The following is a 21,392-nucleotide window of genomic DNA, read 5'->3' as shown; positions in this document are numbered from 1 at the left end:
ACTTTTAAAAGTCTGTTGTTGACAATTATCTACAACTTTACTACTATTTAAAGTCCTATTCATCACATTAAATCAAGGAGCACTAATGACCCTGTCTCTCAGTAATTGACTTACGCATTCCATCAGTGGTTTAAAGCTGTTTTGGAAGCAAAAGGAAATATAGATACTGCACATGACCCTCGAGCTCACAGGCCTCTTGTAGAAGACCCGAGTTTGAAGGATAAAGACGGCCCGACAGGAGCGAGAGGGGAATTTAAAAAAAGTGGGCTGTTATGTTAAATAGTAATCATTGTCATCCATCTTTGATTTGCAGATGTTGCATCAACAAACACAAGTCTTAAACTTAGCCAGTTATTTTTTGTCCAAAACAGATATATTTGGTTTTGTTTTTTTATTTCATTTCATTAATGTTGTTATATTTGAATTCATTGCCAGCTGGTGTCTTTCTGTTTCAAGTTTCCATGTTATGTCTGTGTGGTTTTCCTCCCACATGTCTAAGGACATGCAGTTTTGATAAACTGTCCTTAAGAAGTAACGTGTTTTTGGCTGTCATTCAGCAGCCTCTTCAGGGTGTACGCAGTGAGGTCCAGTAGAGTTGTGATGCTGACCAAAAGATATACAAAAAAGATGGAAGGATGTCCGGGTTTTAAGTAATTTTTTTTTTAAGAAATCAAAGTCTGTCTTTCCTGAATAAATCAACAGAGGACCCTGTGCCAGCCAAGTATGTTAAGAGGGAATATTTCTAAAAACATAGCTTTTCGGTGCTCTTACATCTCTTTTTCCTTGAACCTGGACTTAGCACGAGTCCAAACACTCATGCCTGTGCATCTGTTTTTTCTCTTACTGTGATGGATGTGGGTGGGAGACACAGACAGGAACTGAGATTTCCCAGAACACACTGTTATAACTGGTGGGTAAATGGTTTTCAAGACCTCAGAGAAGAACCTTTAACACAGCAGCGTGGAATGTGTGGAATAAAAACATCTAATGATGGAGCGCTACATGCTAGTGAAACAGCAGCTTCACTGCTAATCTTAAAAAGAGCAGCGCCTTGTCTTGACTCTTGTTTGTGACTTCCATAGCCCGGATTTCAATAGTGAAGCTGCAATAACAAACACTGAGTGTACTGAGAGGTCACGTCTTTCTACAGATAAAGTGGTGGCGCCTCAAGTGGTCATCTGAAAGGTTTGAGTTTGATGCAGATGAAATGGATAAACTCTTCAGAACTGTTATCTCCCAGAAAAGGATGGTGACCTCGCTTCAGATAAAGCTGAGGAGTCTATCCTAGATAGAAAAGTAAGTTCAAGTATCTTGGAGCAAGAGATCAACGCACCAGCAGGTCAACCATACTGGTAAAGAGAGCCGAACCATGAGGTGAAGCTCTGAATTGGCCCACTGTCAAATTTGATTTTGAAAAAGACGAGTGTTTTGTTTTCACAAGTATATTTAGAGAGCTGCCAGCAGCCTCCTGGTCATGAATTAAACCACTTCACTTTATATTCTCATGGAAAGAGAGAGAAACTGTGTGTGAGAACAAACTCTTAGCATGCAATAAATGTTTTTGGAAAATGTAGGAAATGCTTTCAGAAATAAAGACCTGACCTTGTGGTTGACACGTATTGCAAGTGCTGCATGTTGCTGTTAGGAAAGCAGCAGTTTACACATACCTGGAACCTCTTCAAGACCATAACTGGTGCTGCCGGGCTTAAACCGATCAGGTTGAACCTTCATATTTGGACACAGCACATCTGAGGAGAAAGCAAAAATAATTCAGTTAGACACGCTCGTGCTCTTATTGGACCATGGGGAGAAAGATATGGTAACCCTGTATCTTCCTGTTCAAAATCGAATCACATGTTACTGCTTTATTAGACGAAGCAATCAGCGGGAAACGTTCTGAGGGGTCAGACGTGAGAGATGTGAAGTGGCATATTGTTAAAGGAAGCAGTCGGATCATTGAAAGACATCTGCGATGAGGGGAGCACCAGCGCAGACAGTTCTGCCGTTTGATATCTGGGGATGGGAAGCGTGTGGATGGCCGAGTGACGACTGAGATGGCTTTTATAGTAGGTGGGGTGACAGTGTTATATTTCCACACACGCGCAGCTCAGTGATGACAGCAAGAAAGGCAAACCCTTCAGGTTGGCAGGAGAGACATTTTCTGTGTCAGGATGCCAGCTTCTGTGAAGGGTGCTGTCTAGTTCCATATATGTAAACGTTTGCTTAATGTGACCGGCAGTTTCTGAGGATCTCTTCACTCCTGGTTAATCCATGGATACAGATAACCCTCATTCATATTGATTTTGCTGGTTCGCGTGAGTTTACGTTTGTTTTTCATTTGTTTGTTTTTTACTAAACTGTGTCATAAAGCACACGCACTAATAATCACATGTGAGCGTGCTGACACACTAAAGAAATGTGAACACGGCAAACTTTATCCCAGCCAAATGTTAATATGTCAACAAGGCTTCACTGCCTTCCCATAAACGCTGGGTGGAGGACATAATGACACACCTCAAAATAGAACAACTCAGGTACAGAATTCAGGGCTCACTTAAGTTCAGGAAGAGCTGGTGGCTATTTCTTATTGTGCTGGAATAACGTCTGTTAACTTAATGTTGATTTGTTTTATCATTTTAATTGTTGATTTTTTATTTCTCATTGTACTATAGTGTATGCAGCTGGATGTCTGGCTATTCACAGAACATACAAATACTCAAAAAACAAAAAGAATCAGTGCAAATATTCAAATACAGTCCTGTGCAAAAGTCTCACTCCACCATCATTTATTCTTTATATTTTTATTCCAAGAACTTTTAAAGCTGTCTTGAGCCATAGTTTCTGGAGGACTTTGAAAGTTTTCCATCATACATCGGTTGCTTTATTACTAATTTTCATTTTTAGTCCAGTCTTTGAGTCTTTTTTTATCGTTTTCAAAGGAGTTTGTTTGTTTGCTTTTTGTTAATTAAGCCAACTAACCCTCACCTATGAATCATTCAAACATTAAAGTAGTGCTGTGTCTAGACAAAAAAAGCCAAATGTGACACAGTTTAACAAGCATAAAATACTACTTTCACACCATTAATGTGATTCCCAAAGAGCTATTTGATGGAAATTTTAGCATTACACTGATAGTGTAATGCTAAAAGAATTTAACAATACCAGTGATGGAGGCCTCTTTATGTGGATTGTACGAGCATTTATTAACATCACTGACTAGGATCACGGCTAAGCATGATAAGGGGGAACCATGAAACATTTTAAAAGTAGACAGAGGGTGTGTCAACAGCACCAGTGATAGTGCATATGCTTGCTAGCATGCTAGCAGTGCACTTATAATTGAAGACTAACCATATATTGCATATGTGTTGTGGTAGCTCTTAGGCTTTATGCATTAAACGATTGTTTACAGGCAAATGTTCACAAAATGCAGTTGTTAGTGTGACCATCATTGCAAAACATTGTAAACATTATATACCACACAAGTGGGTACATAGAATCTGTTAACAGAAATATCACGCTCATTTTAAACTGACATTAGCATTTGGCTCAAAATAATGCAATGCTATGCATTGTACCGCCTCAGAGCTGCTAGCATAGTTGTAAACTTAGACATGCAGACTTGCCTTTTTATGGTGGTTCTTTTGCTCTAAGTGCCATGATAAACTTTCCACTCTGTTGATTGCTGAAATTAAACCGCATTTTTATCAAGACAAATCTGTATCCTCCACTCTTTGAAACTCACCCTGATGGGCTCCCTTGTGTTAACTTTCAGTCAACAGCAGCAGATCCAAATCATGTTACCCTTTGGAATCACTATATCATGAAACCTGTTATTATGTCATTGATTTGTCTAACCCTGAATGCTATCCTGAATATATTATCTGACAAGTGAGACACTCCAAATTCCCTATTATTTGCTAAAAATCCCATTTGTTTTCCAATTCACAGCTGTAAAAATCTTCACTGCAGAAAGGCTTTTAACCTGTAGCACTGATTATGAGCGCCTGTCAGCTCTTGAATACTTTATCATGCCCCAAGTAGTAGAATTATTTCAGTTTCTTGTGCATTGTTTTTAATTTGGGCTTGACATTTTTCATTGGGAGCAAAGCTGGAGGAGACTGTTTTTTGCTTGTGTCTGCTTGTGCCTTAATTTAAAAAACAAAATTTTTAGACGTTAGATAGGACCTTTGGCTTATACTGTTCATAAAGCGAAATTCAGCCAAAAATGACCATTCTATAAAATATATATAAGCACATCACTCATTTTTTTTAAAGACAGTGATGACACTTGAGCATGCTAAATACTTGAGCTACCCTCAGATTTGTGGCCCTAAGGCTATAATTTGGCTGTGAGTTAAAGTGGAAGCAGTGTAAAACTTGCCTTTGGGAATGAATCTCTGATACAGAAGTATCATCAAAAATGTATGCATTGCATGTGGCATCTGTTTTCAGCCATAAACTGGTAAATTATTCATTTTTGCTATTAGCTGTGTTTCCTGTCACTATTATAGCTTGTGAATTTTTAAACACCATCTGGGTGCCCCTTGTCTGTTATGTGGAGAACGGGCATGTAAGGTCAAATATGCAATCTTAGGGTTTTTGTGTTCTTAGGTGAGGCCACACATGCTCTGTCGAATCAGTGTAGCACAGAATAAATAGTGTCCATTTTTAAAACTATAGATTAAAAGGTGAAAACATCTAACATGGACATTTGAGCCACTGTAGCTGACCCACTTGAAACATTCGAGCTATAATTTTCTTGGTGAAAATAACTCACATCGCTCAGGCAGCCAGTTTTGCTGACCACTGATGTACTTGGAGGCTCACCCGTGGTGATTTTAGAGATTATAGAAAGAAAACACTGAAACTTTTTTTACCTGACTGAATTTAGCCTTTGGCTTGCTGAAGTTGATAAAGTATGGTTTAAAAATACAATCTTATCGGGTGCCTTGTTCAAAACCTATGAGTCAAGAGTCAGAGGTTACTGGCTTTAAGACAAAACTACAAGCTGCCTTTAAAGCACAAGGGGTATGTAACTTTGTAACATGATACCCCCTCAAAAAAGAATGAAGGCATTTTAGTCTTACTCATCACATTCTTGACAGGAATCACTGCTTTTGCCTGACAAGTTAGCACCAGGTTAAAATAAAAGTTGAGGGTTTGTCATTGCTCATCCTTAAGCAAACCATGTAATCATGTCATTTCCATTTTAGTATTTCTTGTTCGTGGTTAAGACTCATGGCATCCCTTTCTTTCCAGTCTGGCTAATTTTAGGCAGGAATTTTAAGCGTTGGCGCGGGAAGCATCCATCATCCCCATAAAAATGCTAGCAAACGGATGGGTCCCTGCTTCGCTACAAAGCTAAAAAAGTTGTTAAGATAGAATATTATAAGTCTATTTTAACTGATTAAGTTAGCAGTGTAAACTGTTTTGTGTCCATGTTGAAACATTTTCTCAACACACCAGTGGAGAAAGCATTGAGGTTAACACTAAGACAAGCTTTTTTACTGCTAAATGCCTCTGCAGTATAGCAGCAGTCGAAAAGGCAGCTGTACCACAGATATGTCTTGGTCGGGAAACTGTCATTTATGAGCTAATTTTTGCAACAGCTTCATATTCAGTCACAAGAAGTCGGGATAGCTCAGTGTGCATGTGCATCTCTGTGTGGTCGGGGTGGGGTTTTGTGGTTAGGGTCTTTCCTCTTTTCACAGTGGTTAAAAGGTTAAAATAAGAGTCAGTTTGATGAAGTGCATATTGCAACTGAGGCAGGCTGTTCAAAGTATAACTTCAAAAAGAAGCCATGCGGCATGCAGTGTGAGTGTTTTGTTGGCAGTGGTCCCGATGGCTGACTTACTCTCACACAGCCTCCTCCTCAGCCTGTCCCTGATCTTGTCAATGGCATTGAAGTCTGTAACGTGGAAAACATGGGCATTCTTTGGCTCCGCTGCAATCTCTTCCAGCTCCTCCTTCAGAGCCTCCCCTATGCCCACAGCAAACATCCTGATGTCCGCTTTGGCAGCTTTCTTGGACGGCTCCAAAACATAATCCTGGCTTCGGCCATCTGTGAGAAGAATGGCTACCTTCTGAATGCCTCTGGCGACCGGCCTCGCTCCATTCTGCACTGTGAAGATGTTGCTGGTTGTGTAGTTGATAGCATCCCCAGTCATTGTATTTCCCCCCAGGTAGCGTATGTTGCTTGCAGCTCGCTTCACATCTTCCAGGGTCTTGTGTTGCCCTAGGTTGAACTCAGTGGTTGGTCTGTCACTGTAGCGAACCACGGCTACCCTTGTCTTGTCAGGTGCTACATCAAAAGACTCCACCAGGTTAGACACCCATTGCCTAATCTTCTCAAAGTTCTCCTTTCCAACACTGGATGAGGTATCCAGGATAAAAGCCAAGTCATAGTGGACGTTTTTACAACCTAGAGAAGGCAGATGCAGCAAGGATTTTAACACATACAGTAAATGTTCTAAGGCTGCTATTACAACAGAAATTCTAATCCTAATGGTCTTACCTGCTCTTTGTGCTTCCACCTTCTCACTGGAAAGAGTCAAGGCCAGGATGACCAAGACCAGGGTGATCCTAAATCCCAGTCTTAATTCCATCTCAGCCTTGGCTTCAGTCTGTTTTGTTTAGCTTATTATAATCATCAAGTTGTTCAGTCTGTGGAGAGATAAATAAAATCATAATTCAGTTCAATTCTATTCAATTTAATTAAAAATATTTATATATTTCTATTTATTGCATTTATATTTATATTGCATCTTGCCTATTTGAGAAGTGTTTGAATTGATCTGTGAAATGTATAGTTTCTGAAAAGTGGCCAATTGACACTAGCTGAAAAAAACAAAATCTACCCTAACTCCAGATGGGTCAGGTAGAAATCCCTCTGAACGCTAGACCTATGCAATCAAAAAATGGGATTTACCGTATTTTTCGGGCCGTAAGGAGCACCAGATTATAAAGCGCATTAAGTAAAACAAAGCAGTCAGATAAGTCAACTTGCTTCCTCCACTTCCGTACCATTGATTCATTGATGTTGAATTCTATCACAGCTGCTCTATCCCCATGTTGTTGCAGTATGTTAACAATTAACCTCATATTGTGGATGGATTATCTCAATTGTTCTCCTGACTGAATCTTGGCCATGCAATTGCATTTGTCCCTAACAATCGGGAACTCTCACGTTAACCTTTATCGAGTGGAGAAAAGTTAGCGTTCATGCTCCAGCTTCACTGTTTTTTGTTATGTTAACATAGCTGTGTCGCTAGCGATCACGTACCACATTATTATATACCAGCTAGCCTAACTTCAGTAACCCTACAGACATCACTGCTGTTTAGTTTTCTGTCTTCATTTATGTTGGAAGTGATAGCAGAGCTGTACGTTTTAATTTTTTCACAAATCTCTCAGTCAGAACATGCTATATCCTGTTTAGGTGGAAACTAGCAAGCTAACTTCCGGCTAACTTCTAACTCCGTCAGAATTTGATATATTATGTTTTAATGGATGCCTGGATGTTAAACCTTTTGTTACACCTGGTAAAGCAGCAACATTGACCATTTTATTAAAGATGATTTGACTTTGTGACTTGAAGCAGACGGAGTTTTGGAATAGTCCGCGAGGCTCCTGACTACAGTAGCCGTAATGCTGCGACAATCCATCAAGCGGTGTGGCTTTTTATCTTCGCAAAGTCATATTAAAACATTTTTTAACAGATTTTTGAGTGCCACGTACCTCATAAAATCGGTTTGAGGTCAGTAAGCACAACCAGAATTCAAGGCGCACCGGATTATAAGGCGCACTATTGATTTTTGAGAAAATTAAAGGATTTTAAGTGCGCCTTAAAGTGTGGAAAATACGGTATTTTCTTTACAAACAAGTCTTTACAATCATTTAACAAAGAAGGCAATTGTTAGCGTTCCAATAGCTACAATTTAAACTGCATTAGACACCTTATATGTGTCAAAGAAAAATAAAAATCTCATCTCCACTATGGTCCAGTATTTTACTGTCTCCGCTTTGGTATGAAAGCTGGAAGGAAATGTCGTTCATTCTTAGGACATGATAATTGAAACCTAAGACTAAAATACACACTTTTTTGTTTTATAGCAGCAGTGAATACTTCATCCAGAGAAAAACTGGACTTGGTAAAGAGTGTTGGAATTTGCTGCATATATATAAACTCCAACCACATAAGGACAACGTCAGGTCTGTGATGTTTTCTGATGATAAACTGCAAAAGTTAACCAAAGTAATTTCTTACTCTTTAAAACATGCATTTAAACACACATCTAACTGCTACAGTGCCATTTTTACAGGTTTGATCATGTTGTAGAAGACATCAGTCTGCCTCTGTTTGAATCATTTTTATGCTGTTGTCTCTGGGTGGCACTGAGAGGAGCCTGTCTTTTAAACAAAATACTATTCTTGATCTTATTTTACACAAGTGGTTGTGTTGCCTGCTATTAAGATTGATGTGTGGCTGACTGTAGCCATAACACAGGCTCATCCTGATCTCATTGCAGGGGGTTTGTGGGGGAAGTTGAGGAAAGTCTGAGTAATGCACAGCTTGGAAAGCAATAATATAAACCATCTTTTACTGTTGGGATATTTTCACTCAATTGTGCTTTTAATGTATGTTTTCCAGAAAGAAAAAGATACATTTTTGGTGGTGGATAGTAACTTTTAACTTCCAGAAATAAAGCAGTGCTGTGTAGTTTTCCTATAACGGAAGGAGCAGGTAATTCACCTTTTACATTCCTAACAGTCATTAGAAAACTTGATATTGATATATTTTTTTTTTTTTAAAAAGAAGCTTAAAACACATTATTTTAGAAGGTTTTGTGTCTCAACAATCTGGAGAAGTGTTGGCAACAAATAAACATCTCTGGGGTTGAAAAGTTCAGCCAAAATGTCAAACACTTTAGTTGATCCATCAGGTAGCCATCAGTGAGTCAACATAGAGTCCCATGTTGAAATGCCCAACTTCAGTGAAGAAATTAACATGTTTGGTTCAAACAAAAAACAAACAAAAAAAAAACATCATCTTTTGGGCATTTTGGATAGTTTGTCCCTTCATAAAAACTACAGAGGTTGTTGAACTGAACCAAACCTCTGGCTGCTTGTGATGATTTTGCATCACAAATCCAAGAAATAACTTCAGTTTATGTGGGTAAATATCAGTTTGTTACTGTACGTAGCACTGATTAACAGGTATCTGCATCTATGTGTTGCATCTGTACATGCCCTAAAATGCATGCAACTTATCAGTCCAGTCACATCTCTGAATAAAATAATTTGTTACGCAAAAAAAAAAAACTCAGTTAAAATGGTAATGTTGAGGCTTCAAGATGCACGCAAACAGTGGCTATGCCCACTCTGTGGTGGGTGCTGGACTTCACTGAGCACATTAAAATATTAGGATTGCTTATGTTATAAGGTAGACCTTAGTCACATACTGCCACTCAGTGATAGTTTCAAAAAAGTGTGATGCAAACTGGAAACAAAGACTATTCGGCTGCTAAATAAAAGTTGTTTCTTACAAATGAAATTTTACTTTGAAGGCAAACATTCTCTGTAGCCAGGTTGTGTAAGACTTGTCACAGTTTCACAAGTATTTGCAGACAGGTCAGCATTTTCTATACAAACTACAGTGATCCTAGCAATCTGCCAGCAGCCAACGAACTTGCAATGAGGTTTTCGGTTCAACCTTGTATAAATCTTTTGAACCAGTTTCACTTAGTGATGCCAAGCACCTTCCTGCAGCCACTCATCAACTGCTAGGGAATACACTTTTTTCCTAGTGACCAGGCGATCACCAACTGATCTGGCCTTGGCAACTTTCATGAAGGAATGAATGGGAGGAAAGTTAACTGTAATATCCTTCGAGCAGGTAGGTAAATTTTGTATCATCTAAATAAAGCTAGGCTATCTGTTTCCAGTTGTTATGCTAGGCAGAGCTAGTCACCTCCAAGCTGTCAATCTGTTGATTCAGTTCTTGGCATGAAAACCTGACAACCGGTGTTGTCCAAAATGTCAAGCTAATCATTTACTCGGATTAGCTAGACTTTTTAGGACTATAGTGGAGAATGAAGTATAATGAAAGAGCATTAAGTAAACGTAACTACAGCAAATGTAAGAATATATTATTTTAAATTACAAAATGATCTAAACAGAAAGTCAGGAAATATTGTGGTGGGACTCGACAGCCTGTTGACTGTGCTTTAGCTTCTATGTAGTCTGTGACATAGAAAGTTCACTGTGGGTTGTACAAACTTCTTTAGCGTATGGTATTGCCCTTATCTGATTCTCCACTGGGCTATTTCTGCTACTTGGTTTCAATGTTGCTATTAATGAATAAAACAGGCACTTTAGCTAAATTACTGTAATTGGTCCAATTAGTGTGCATTTAACATCTAAGAAATTCAGCCCAAAGAGCAATGAAAAAAAACTACAAAAAATCTCAGCTGCTCAGCTGAATGACATTTAGTTTCAAGCTCCTAATCGTCATTACTCTGTATGTCAAACAGATTATAATTTATCGTTCTTTCATCACTTATTATATAAAACGTGGAGCTGAATTAATCTGCAGTTTTACGTAGCTACAGTATCTGACGTGAAGCTAAAAACAGGATATCAACATCCCAACCTGGGACCAGATTCCTTACAAACAGCACGTCTGTATCACCAGGCCTGTTTCCACTTCGTCTCTTGATGGTTGACCTGGGACTGCAGTGTAGATGTCTATAACAGAAGCACCACGTTTATCATTCCCGCAATGCAAAAAACAGAGAAAGGCCTTTTTTTTATGTGCAACCAAAGGAGAGGAGGGGGAAAAAGTATGTTTTCTGATAGCAGATCTGAGCAACACATAAACACAAAAAAAGCCAATAATTCAGAACTGCTAAAGAATAAAAAAGCATTTCAGAGGCGTTTTAAGGAAGCAGAATATGCAGTAATACATGGAAGACTTCATGACTTTTTTCCCCTTACCTGGCCTGTCACTCAGTCAGTGTCGCTGGAGGTGTCTCTCTTTCTGTCTTTGCCTCCAGCGCTCACACCCTGAATCAGCACTGGGAAAGCATCATTATCACTTGATAATAATCCAAACTGTCACCCCTGCAGGCATCAGAACTCACGAAGGGATTATAATATAATCCAGGGAGACAATCCAGTGCAGAGTGTTGTTAAAAAGTGAGGTGAGCTTCAGCAACCTTGTGGATGAGTGGACAAGGTGGGAGGGAACTGCAAAGGGGGAAAGTGTAGGGTTTCACTTGGGGACGAGGCAGCTTCTACTGTTCTTGACTGGGCTGTGCTCTCACATAAAAAAGGCAAAGAGGCACAGCCAATTATAGAGCCAACTTTATGGATATTTTTGTCCTTTTTTTCCTCTCTGCCTCTCTCTCTCTCTGTGTCCTCCGTAGCTGCACCCATCTGAGGTGTTGCCCTTAAAGTAGAGGCATGGCTTCTTGGCAACCACCTCAACTGTCCAGCCGTTGCCACTGTTATAGCCACAACGGAGCCGCCCTGGGGCTGGCGGTGGGCTGGGCCTTATTGGCTTCTACCAGCAACACACTTTTAGAAAAAGGCTGTATTTAAGTTGGGGAAATGATTACAGAACACTTGTGCTTTCAGCTTTGTGTTGAATGGCTGTCCTTGCACTGGCTTATAGTAAAGCTCTGTGATCTATATGTTATGCTGTTTTTCTTGGTTTACACTCATGTCAGACCGCACACATTTCATTTAATATACATTTTTATCATATGAAATATATACTTGTATCCAAATTGATATGTCTCCTTGACTTTATGGTTTCTCATGTTTTTTTCTCCCAATTTAATGTTTTTAATGTTTTTTTTTTCTTTCCTTGGGATGTTTTAGTGCTTCCTTTTTGTGACATCCCAAGTTTCCTCAGATAGGATGAAAGATTTATTCATGTTTGAATCAGCAGAAGAAAATGGATGGATAATTGGATGGATGGGCTGTGTATAAAAGTACAGTGCAGGTGTGGGCAATTCATTTCCCCAAGGGGCCACATCAGAAATCAGGACCGCTAAGCTGAAATCAATTCTACTCAACATTAATTTTATCTCTTTATAAACTGTTACTGGTAAGAGTAGATGTTGCAATTAAGGAATGAGAAGACAAAATATTTGTGGTAAAAATGCCAACATTCTATCATATTACAGCAACATTCGCAAAAGCAGTTCTGAATAAAATGTGTATGCTTTCACAAACTTTCAAAGACTTTCAACTTTATTCAACTTGGTATTGCATTTTCACTTGAAGTTACTTCATCTTTAGTTCTTGTTCCTTCTTTAGTGAGAAAAGGTTAATCTGTGCTTGAACAAATGGATTAACGTCAATGATTGAGGTGAAAATTCAAAAGACAGTACAGCAACAGCAAGGTCTGCCTTCCATTCTGTATCTGAAAGCTCTTTGCCTTTCTTCTCACAAAACATTTAAGTCACTTCACTGAAGTCAGAGGTAAAGCCATGTGCTTAATTTGTGGAGAGCACATTGCAAAGTTTTAGAAAGGTTATGGACCTGACAACAGAAATCTGTGAGTTGTGTGTGAAGAAAGGCAAAGAGCTTTCAGATACAGAATGGAAGGCAGATCCAGCATTTGCTATACTGTCTTTTAAAATTTCACCTCAGTCAAAGTTGTACATTACAATACATTAACAAATGTATTAAACCACTTGACATAAAAACAAGAAAACACAAAGATTTTCAGAAATCTGTCGAGACTTCTTTAAAACTGAACATTATACTGTTATTTATCAGGCCAATCACATAAGTTGAAGTTTGTACACCCAAATTTGAGCCAGCACTAGTACACTTCTCTGAGAAGCCTCAAATTAATTGAGCACAGCATACAACCACTAAAAGTAACTTTGTAACATATGGAACTAGTATATAATTTTAAAAAATCTGTTTCTTTCTGTTCAAATGATACATTTGAAAATGTAGATATCAGCAATATTTCTATTTTAGCTTTATTAAATTCCTTTTGATTAAAGAGTTTTTACATGTAGTGTTGGATTAACCTTTACAGAAACATAAAAAATGTTTTTGGTAGTTACCAGTTTTGTTCATTTAGGTCAGTCTAATGAATGTGTTAAGCGCTCAATAACTATTTAACTCGTCATTTCTTATCAGTCTTATACGAGCCACTTAGCGACAATCAAACAGCCGGAAGTGGCCCGGGCAGTACAGCATCCAGAACTCGTCTCCAACCACCCAAAGCTCCCAAAAGTCACCAGATCATGTACAAATGAGAAGGTTGATGGTTCGATCTCTGGCTGCTCTAGTTTGCATGATAATGTATCATCGGACAAGATACCGAATTGCTCCTGATGCATTCATTAGGAAAAGTGCATCTGTGAAAGAGGCATGTTGAATAAAGTGATTTCACTGCTCAAATAGAGTACTATATAAGAACCAGTCCACTTACCTCTCTCTGTTGGCATACCTGTCAATCAAAATGTCCACCACTACTACCATGACTTTAAGTCTCACCAGTATAGGAATGGAAGAATTACAACAACAAAATCACTCAGTACACTTGTTATGAAGCAGAAAACTCCTTAAGTTGGACATGCTGACATGGCCATTTGAAGGGATTGACTCACTTTTGGAGCCTGCCTCGAGAGGACTATGAAAGAACTACAGTTTTGTTTTTTTGTTGTTTTGTTTTTTTCATTTATCATTGGTTTCATTTTTTCAGCCCTAGAGGCTGCCACTTGGACCAAACACATTTTTTTTACCAACCATCCAATCCCATTTGATAGATAACTGTGCCTGTGCTCTGATTTGACAGACCGGTGATTCAGTGTGGGCTCCAGGCACTTGTAGAGTTATTGCTGCTGGGCCATGAGCCTTTAAATACATAAAAAGTTTCCTTCTCGTTTTTTTTTTTTAAATATGAAATCACATCAACTATTCTGAAGTTTTAGAAAGGCTTTGATTTACAGTAGTAGAAGACTGCTGTGATTCACATTTCTCTGTACAGTGATGTCTTTATCATGCGTGGTCATGCTCCTCGACAGTGACCACACAACACTGTGGTCATGCCACACGTCATGTTTCGTGCAGTTGTCTCCACATGCTTTTACGCCACCTTAGAATACAGCCAAATCTTGTGCGGCGCAGTCAAGGCACCTTAATGCTCCAAAGTCAGTATTTGAATGTCATGGACAACAACATTAGCCATTCCACTGAGCCCTATTTACAGTGTCTTTGTAGCTGAGGCAAGTGAGCACAGGCCGGGCTATGTATAGGCTCAGTGTGAAGTGGATGAAGTAGGCTGACGATTCAGGGCAGATGCACACGATGAGTGATGGTGTCAGTCTGAGAAACCGTCTGTCGCCTTGTGTGAGAGGGCTAAAGAGTTGACCAGCATGTTTGGTGAGTGAGAGGCTGAAGGCATCATGTAGTGTTGGAGAAAGCCATCTGTCATGCAACCGACAGCCAGGCTTACTGATACAGGCTTACTCTCACAATGTGCTTCCAGTTTTTGTCTGAGAGTTAGTGGTCGAGCAGACAATCTTTAAGAATGAATTTCTCACATATTTTACCATTTTATCTTAGTGAAAGTATCATGTTCATTTGGCCTATTCAATTCAATTTTATTTATATAGCGCCAAATCACAACAAAAGTCGCCTCAAGGCGCTTCATAGATACAGAGAAAAACCCAACAATCATATGACCCCCTATGAGCAAGCACTTTGGCGACAGTGGGAAGGAAAAACTCCCTTTTAACAGGAAGAAACCTCCGGCAGAACCAGGCTCAGGGAGGGGCGGGGCCATCTGCTGCGACCGGTTGGGGTGAGAGAAGGAAGACAGGATAAAAGACATGCTGTGGAAGAGAGACAGAGGTTAATAACAGATATGATTCAATGCAGAGAGGTCTGTTAATACATAGTGAGTGAGAAAGGTGACTGGAAAGGAAAAACTCAATGCATTATGACAGGTTGTGTAAAGCGCTTTGGGGTCCTTACGGACTAGAAAAGCGCTATACAAATACAGGCCATTTACCATTTTGATAAAGTCTACTCTCCACTGCTGTGTAATCAAATTATTGTAAATGTGTGTAATTATTTGGAAAAAGAAAAGTTTTGAGTCTTTTCTGTGAGAAACCAGCTGACCTGAACAACATAGCTTGGTTTATGCCACATTACTTAAGAGTAGCATGTACGGTACTTAAGAGTTCTTCAACATCACATCACAACATCGCAAAACTATCGTCACACAATTTAGTATGACATTGAATTCTTTTAATATTTGACTAGTGATTCCATACAAGCAGTTTTCATGTTCCAGTGAGCATCTATAAGTCCTGAAAAAGGCCACACCCTGAACAAGCTGCCATCCTATTGCAGTGCTAAGACACAGAAATATACAACCATTCACACTCATGTTTTCCAGTGAGAAGTGAAAATAAAGTTATGGCTCTTTCCTTATTTATTTAGGTAAAAGATTCAAAATAACTGGCAGGATTTATTATTATGACTTTAATCTCAGAATTCTGATTTTTTTCTCAGAATTCTGGAAAAGAAAAAAAAGACGTGCCCACTTTTTCTTCTGGTGGCCCTAATCGTCTTCCGTACATTTGAGAGGAGACCTGTTGTGCTGAAATTATGTCGACCAGATCAGGTAGACATCAGTAACCACTGTTACATGTCAGGCCAATTCCAGTGATTCACAGATTTGTGACATCTTCCTGTCTGTGAGAGCTCACAGCTGTCCTACTGTCATCATAAAAGTATTGGAGTTCTCCGGCACTTTATGCATGTTTTCTGTTGAATTACCCACATTCCAGTTTAGATTCACTTATAGAATATCCCAGGCTCTCTTCGACTTCAGCTCCTCATCTTTTGAAGCTAGGAGGTTCACATGAGCTCTCTGTATATTTCTCATGACTCCCTTGAAAAGCATCTTTTTGCCCGAACTTTTCCTGGTGCAGACTCGTCTCTGTCCATTCTCAAAGATGGCAATCTCCTCCATGATGTCGAGACTTGTTCAGAGACATTTTTTGATGACAGAACAGAGAGCATCTCAGTCCTTGAATAACTGAGTTTTTAGTCAGATGATTGGTGGAAAAGAACTCAAAAGTATGAAGGAACAAATCATGTGTTTTGTCCTTATGTTTATTCCAGTTTTCTGGTCCCTGCCTGCTTTTTCCCACAGACAAGACTATATACAGACCAAAGACAGTATAAAAGATGGATCATGTTTTACAATCCAAACAAATGTTGAATCAGATTGTGAACCTGAACGCTCTCCAGCTAACAACTTGTGATTAGCATACTGGGGATAATTCAATTCAGTTCAATTAAATTTTATTTATTTAGCACCAAATCACAACAACAGTTGCCTCAGTGTGCTTTACATTGTAAGATAAAGATCCTACAATATTACAAAGAAAACAGAGAAAACCAGAATAATCTCCATGATGCCCCATCAGCAAGCGCTTTGGAGACAAATCTCCCTTTCAGAAATTAATTATTTAATCAGTATGACCTGAAACCCGCAACTAGGGCTATAAAATCACTAGCAGTGTTTACAGGGGTCACAGTTTCAGAGAGCTGAGAGTCGTTTTCAGTCCGTCTGTGAGCCACACTGGTTTCAAAACACCTCAATGGCATCTGCCACTGAACCTGAATGACAAAGACAGCTACTTTCTGTACCATAAAACTTCTTACTGTTCCAGGGTATCACTCTTGAGGGCCGCCCTTCAGTAGAGTCTGTGAAATTAGTTCTTGTCATTGTTGACTTGTGTAGTGTTGTACTTAGACTGCCCTCAGAGGTCAAACACACTGCAGCTTAAGAAAAACTGGCAAATAGAAAAATGGTGCAAAGACAAACAGAACACAATGGATGTTCAATAAAACAAGAGAAATAGCAATAAAATGTAATAGCTGCGGAAGTGAAAGAAACCAAAACATACTGAAGATCGCACTGAAACAAGGACTTTTACTAGAAAGTCTGATGTGATGTGTAGAAGGTTCTTTACTAGAGAGGTTAACTTCTTAATATACAAACATGTTGTTTGTGCTTTGTTTTTTCTTATTAGTGGGGTCCACAAGAGACAGCACTGCATATGCAGATTTTTAATGAGTGGAAAAACACTGCAAACAGTTATATCATTGATTTTGTTGCAGGTTTGGCTTGAAAAGTTTTACTTTTCTTGTTTAGTGGCTTTTATTGTTTATTCCTGGCCAGAGGTCACAGTTGGCATAGACTATAACCCTGAAAAAGCTTTTGAAGCTTTTCCTTTGGTGTTTATAAGACGCTGACTCCAAGCAGCAGATTTTCACTGCAGTAAATCTTTCAGTAACTGCTGTTTCTGACCACTTGGGGGCAGTGGAAAGAAGTTTTGGATCCACAGTCTCCTTTTTATTTCTAGAGCAAACATAGCACTTAGTTACCAAAGATAATTTAATGAATAAAGCAGACAGTATATAATGGCAGTAATGACAGTGAGCTCACGGGTTCATACTTTGGGGTGAGTTACATCTCTAATGTTACCTGCCTGGCTCGTTTCCAAAAGCCACATTAAAGCACTTCCAGGGTGGAGGAGTGTGATCAAACAACAACAAAAAACTCAGCTGGCATTCAGAAACTCCTGTAGCTGCCTATAGGTCGAATTAATTCTGCTTAGAAAAGCAGAATTGCTTTAACAAATCAGAAAGAATGATAATTTAACAAAACAAATGCGCTCCCGACCTATCTACACATCTGATCATAAACCAGGTTTTTTTCATTGCATTTTCTGTTTTTGGGCCACAAAAAAATCTTGATCCGGGTCTTTGTGCCAACAGCATGTACAATACACCCCCGAGATTTCATAAGGAGCTATTTTCACACTGGAGACATTTGAGTTAATAAAAAATAAATAAATAAGCACTGCCGAAGAGTAATCATTATGTTGTACATTCCTGCTTAAAATACTAGAAATCAGGTTTCCAGTTGGAGTACATTCCAGTCTATACCAGTCCTCTGCATGTGTGTGCTTTATGATGACATCATCCTATTTTATTAGAGACATTCCAGAGGGACTGCATTGTTATGCTTTGCGATCAAGGCTTTTTTCCTCATTAATCTGCAGTTAGCAGCACTTGGCTTCAGACTATCAAGTTCCTGTTCTCTGCTTCCACCTTCAGCTGACTGTCGGTTCAGAGTGCAGCTTGCTTACTGCCATCCTCCTCGTGGCTCTTCCTGGCACTTCCATTCTCCCAGGAGGCTGCAGGTGCAGGCGGCTGTTTGATGCCTTTCCCAACATGTGGCTGTCCTCGAAGAAGCCTCTCTCCCCGCTGCCCTTTGCCTTGGACACCTTGGACCAGCTTGCGCTCATCTGCTGATAATCCTAGTGTTGACGTGTTTGAATTGCACTGATCCTCTTCTAGGCATTGTGCTCTAGGCAGCCTTAGCCGCCTCCAACCTGTCTCCTCCTGGAAGTTGCCAGGGATGTGGCACGCCGCCTCTCTGCCACATGCAGCCTGAGCTTTAATTTGAGGGAAAAATGAGGGAGGGTTAGGTTTGCTGCACAGAGGAGCTGGGGTACCTCGACACACCACATCCTCCAGATGCTTGTGTCCATCCTGCTCTATGGGGTTGGCACGCGTCAGCTGTGGCCTTGCTGATTGATTTTGCTGCTGGGCTTTGACTGGTGCAATGGAAGCAGAAGGAAATGCCTCTGCTTTTACCAGTCTTTGCCTCATGCATGATTTTGCCTTCCTCGTATGGGTCCCATCCAGCTTACAAGAGGCTGGGTTGGGTTCTTGGTGGATAAACTTAAGCTTTTCCTTCTGAGCCTCCTTCACCTTCTCTGGCAGCTCCAGCGGGGCAAGTTTCAGGGGTCGTCTGAGGGCTTGAATCTCAGTCTGGTTTTCTACGTCAGGCTTCGGAGACTTGAGAGCTAACAAGTCCAGCTGTGGCAAGCCTTCCTCGGTAGGCAAGGAGGTCACAAGGTGACCCGCTGCCTCCCTTTCATGGCCCGGTGTCTTGGAGTTGCGGCCCTTTTTAGCAGCTGGTCTCAAGTTTTGACCATTCCGATGCAACGTGGTATTTTTAGCTTGAATAGTCAACATTTCTTCTTGCTGCAAAACACCATGAACAAAAGACACGTTATTGACTCAGATGAATCATACAATAAAAAATAATGTGACTTCTACCAGTTAGAATTTTGAAAAACAACTTTTCAAGAAGACGTTTGATGGCAGTTGCGTTACTCTAAGGATGATAAATCATTTCCGCAGTTAGGCTAACCCATACCCTTCTTTAAACTGAATTTTCAGCTGTTTTCTAAGAAGAAAATCACAAAATATGCTTGTTTGGTATGTGGCTGAAACACGTTCTAACTCCAACCGGGTCTCTGATGTCTCGGTGGATGTTAGGATGCTCATTAATGTTAATATGGGCAGTAACTGGGAGAGCCAGGTATCTCTGTAGCTCTTAAAAGCTCATTAGGATGGCTGTTTCGAGGAACTGTTAGGCTCAAGCCATTCTGGAAAATAACTGAACACCTGGATTCGGATCTATTTATTAACGACTGATTAATATTTACAACTGCCAACTTGAACATCTATAATAAACTGAGGAACTATTTGCTTACTTACAGCATTGGCTGTTTTAAATTTAGAAAGTCATCAATACAGATCCCTACTTTGCAGTGAGCGTTGGCTGTGGTCATAAATACACTTAATGGTGCTGTCACTGTGATCAGCATGGAAATGTAATGAAATGTTAACACATTTGTTTTTCAAATGCTGCACAGTGTCCTTTAGAACAGTGGCCACAAGCCTGAAGGCTGGGAGAACAACAAAAGGCCGTGAGATGAATATTCAGATGGAAAATCAGGAAGTTTGTGATACACGGAATGATTCCGTCTTTAGATCTATACAGTTTTTTATATACAGTTTTACTGTGTACAGTGAATCTTATTAAAATATTTTTTTAGCACATGAAGGGAAAATTGCTCTTTATATGACAGAAGAACTGTTGATGACTTTACTTTGATCATATCTGCACATATAACTAAATTAAATAAATGCAACAGACAAAACTGTCTCTCAACACATCCAGTAAGATAAATATTTTCTGTTTTCATTCTTAACTTCAAAAGTTCCTCATTCCTAAGGCTTTTTAAAAGTTTATTACACTCACATCACACGCTTATGCTGCTGGGTTATTACTGCACACCAGAAATAAATAAGCTAGTACAGTTCACACGTCTTAGCTTGGGATTTTTTTTTAATTATTAATGAATTAAAGAAACATAGAATGAGAAGCAACAGATTATACTGGAAATAGTGCCTGCTCGACCAACTACACTCAAAAGAAACAAAAAGGCTTACTTTAACTAATTCAATGACATATAATTTTTCCATGTAAAATGTTCAATTTAATGAAATCTGATCAAATGAAACTTAGTTGATTGGTCTACTTTCAGTTTTTGCCGATCACATAATTTGAATAAATAAACTTTTGGTTTTTTGGAAGTTTTTTTTCGTTGTTTCATCTGGACAGTTACTGTAAAGCCATTGCTTATTATTTATGCATTATTAGAAGGTGATCTAAGACATAACTGTAAAACATGACTACATCTGCACATGCACGTTGACTTTCTCATAGATAACAAGTCACTGATGAGAATCAGTGTAAGGATACTCACAGGTTTAGCAAACATCTCTTGCTTGAACTTTTGTTGAATCATATCTCGCAGAGAGGAGCGTTCTTGTTGTCCCTGCTCCGTTGGACCGTGCCAGTGCCACTATAGTTGCAATGGATTTTAGCAGCCTTAATGTCATTATACAGATTAGGGTCACAATAAGGCACAGTGATCTCTGCTGATCTCCAGCTTAGCAGCCAGTGTCCACACTCACTCTGAGTTCTTCTTGTTTGTTTTCATTCCCCCCAGCAGGATTTTACGCTAATAAAAAATGAGTAGCACCTTTCTGCTCAAATTATGACTGAAAAGTAGCAGTTATTTTCATTTTTCACTGACCACCAGATGGTGCCAGAGACAACCTTTGAAGAGTACTGTGACCTCACTGTTGCATACATAACAGGGCCAGCTGTGAGCTGCAAGAGACCTGCAGAAATTTGATTCTAACTTATCAAATATTAATATAATCATAAAACAAACCATGTTTTCCTCCTAAATAACAGTAAGTTTCCATTTGCACATATTATAAAAGAGCTGCTTTGCATTTTAAGATTCCAACACTTAACACATTACTATCTGGAAAATCTCTGAATACTCACAATATTATGCCGCATACATACAGCTGGAGCAAACAGGGAGTTCTGTGACAATTCGTAACCGATTGAGCTGAACATCACACAGCCTCGCGTTACATGAAGATAAAGGTGACACTGA

At 39.4% G+C, this 21,392-nt stretch overlaps 2 protein-coding genes across 6 annotated transcripts in view; both read right to left on the bottom strand.

Moving 5' to 3' along the window:
- col22a1 (collagen, type XXII, alpha 1) overlaps window positions 1-11,473 on the bottom strand; it is a 71,312-nt gene extending 59,839 nt beyond the window's left edge. For 3 of the 5 annotated variants that reach the window (XM_004564369.5, XM_012922778.4, XM_012922779.4), the window contains exons 1-5: window positions 10,999-11,473; window positions 10,655-10,749; window positions 6,518-6,666; window positions 5,858-6,424; window positions 1,668-1,748 (exon numbers count right to left, since the gene is read on the bottom strand). In XM_004564369.5, coding sequence (XP_004564426.2) covers window positions 1,668-1,748; window positions 5,858-6,424; window positions 6,518-6,608 — 739 coding nt within the window. In that variant the 5' untranslated portion in view covers window positions 6,609-6,666; window positions 10,655-10,749; window positions 10,999-11,473. The remainder of the gene's footprint in view (window positions 1-1,667; window positions 1,749-5,857; window positions 6,425-6,517; window positions 6,667-10,654; window positions 10,750-10,998) is intronic. The other 2 variants (XM_012922777.4, XM_004564370.5) reach the window with 2 other exon arrangements.
- Window positions 11,474-16,137: 4,664 nt separating this feature from the next.
- On the bottom strand, window positions 16,138-20,771 carry LOC101470459 (uncharacterized). Its single transcript, XM_004564372.5, has 2 exons — window positions 20,685-20,771; window positions 16,138-19,110 (listed from the first exon to the last, which is right to left on the bottom strand). Exons 1-2 carry the CDS (start codon window positions 20,724-20,726, stop codon window positions 18,187-18,189), a joined length of 966 nt encoding a protein of 321 aa, XP_004564429.1. The 5' UTR covers window positions 20,727-20,771; the 3' UTR covers window positions 16,138-18,186.
- Between the last annotated feature and the right edge of the window lie 621 nt (window positions 20,772-21,392).

This window comes from Maylandia zebra, linkage group LG22 (genome assembly GCF_041146795.1).
Source record: "Maylandia zebra isolate NMK-2024a linkage group LG22, Mzebra_GT3a, whole genome shotgun sequence".
NCBI lineage: Eukaryota > Metazoa > Chordata > Actinopteri > Cichliformes > Cichlidae > Maylandia > Maylandia zebra.
Note: the sequence above shows the minus strand (reverse complement) of the source record. Positions and strands in the feature narration are given on the sequence as shown.

Bases quoted from the DNA above. Each gene is read 5' to 3' on its own strand.
- LOC101470459 (XM_004564372.5), bottom strand. From the start codon at position 20,726: ATGATTCAACAAAAGTTCAAGCAAGAGATGTTTGCTAAACCT. The intron at 19,111-20,684 runs GTGAGTATCCTT...GGTGTTTTGCAG, and splicing joins AAGAGATGTTTGCTAAACCT to CAAGAAGAAATGTTGACTAT.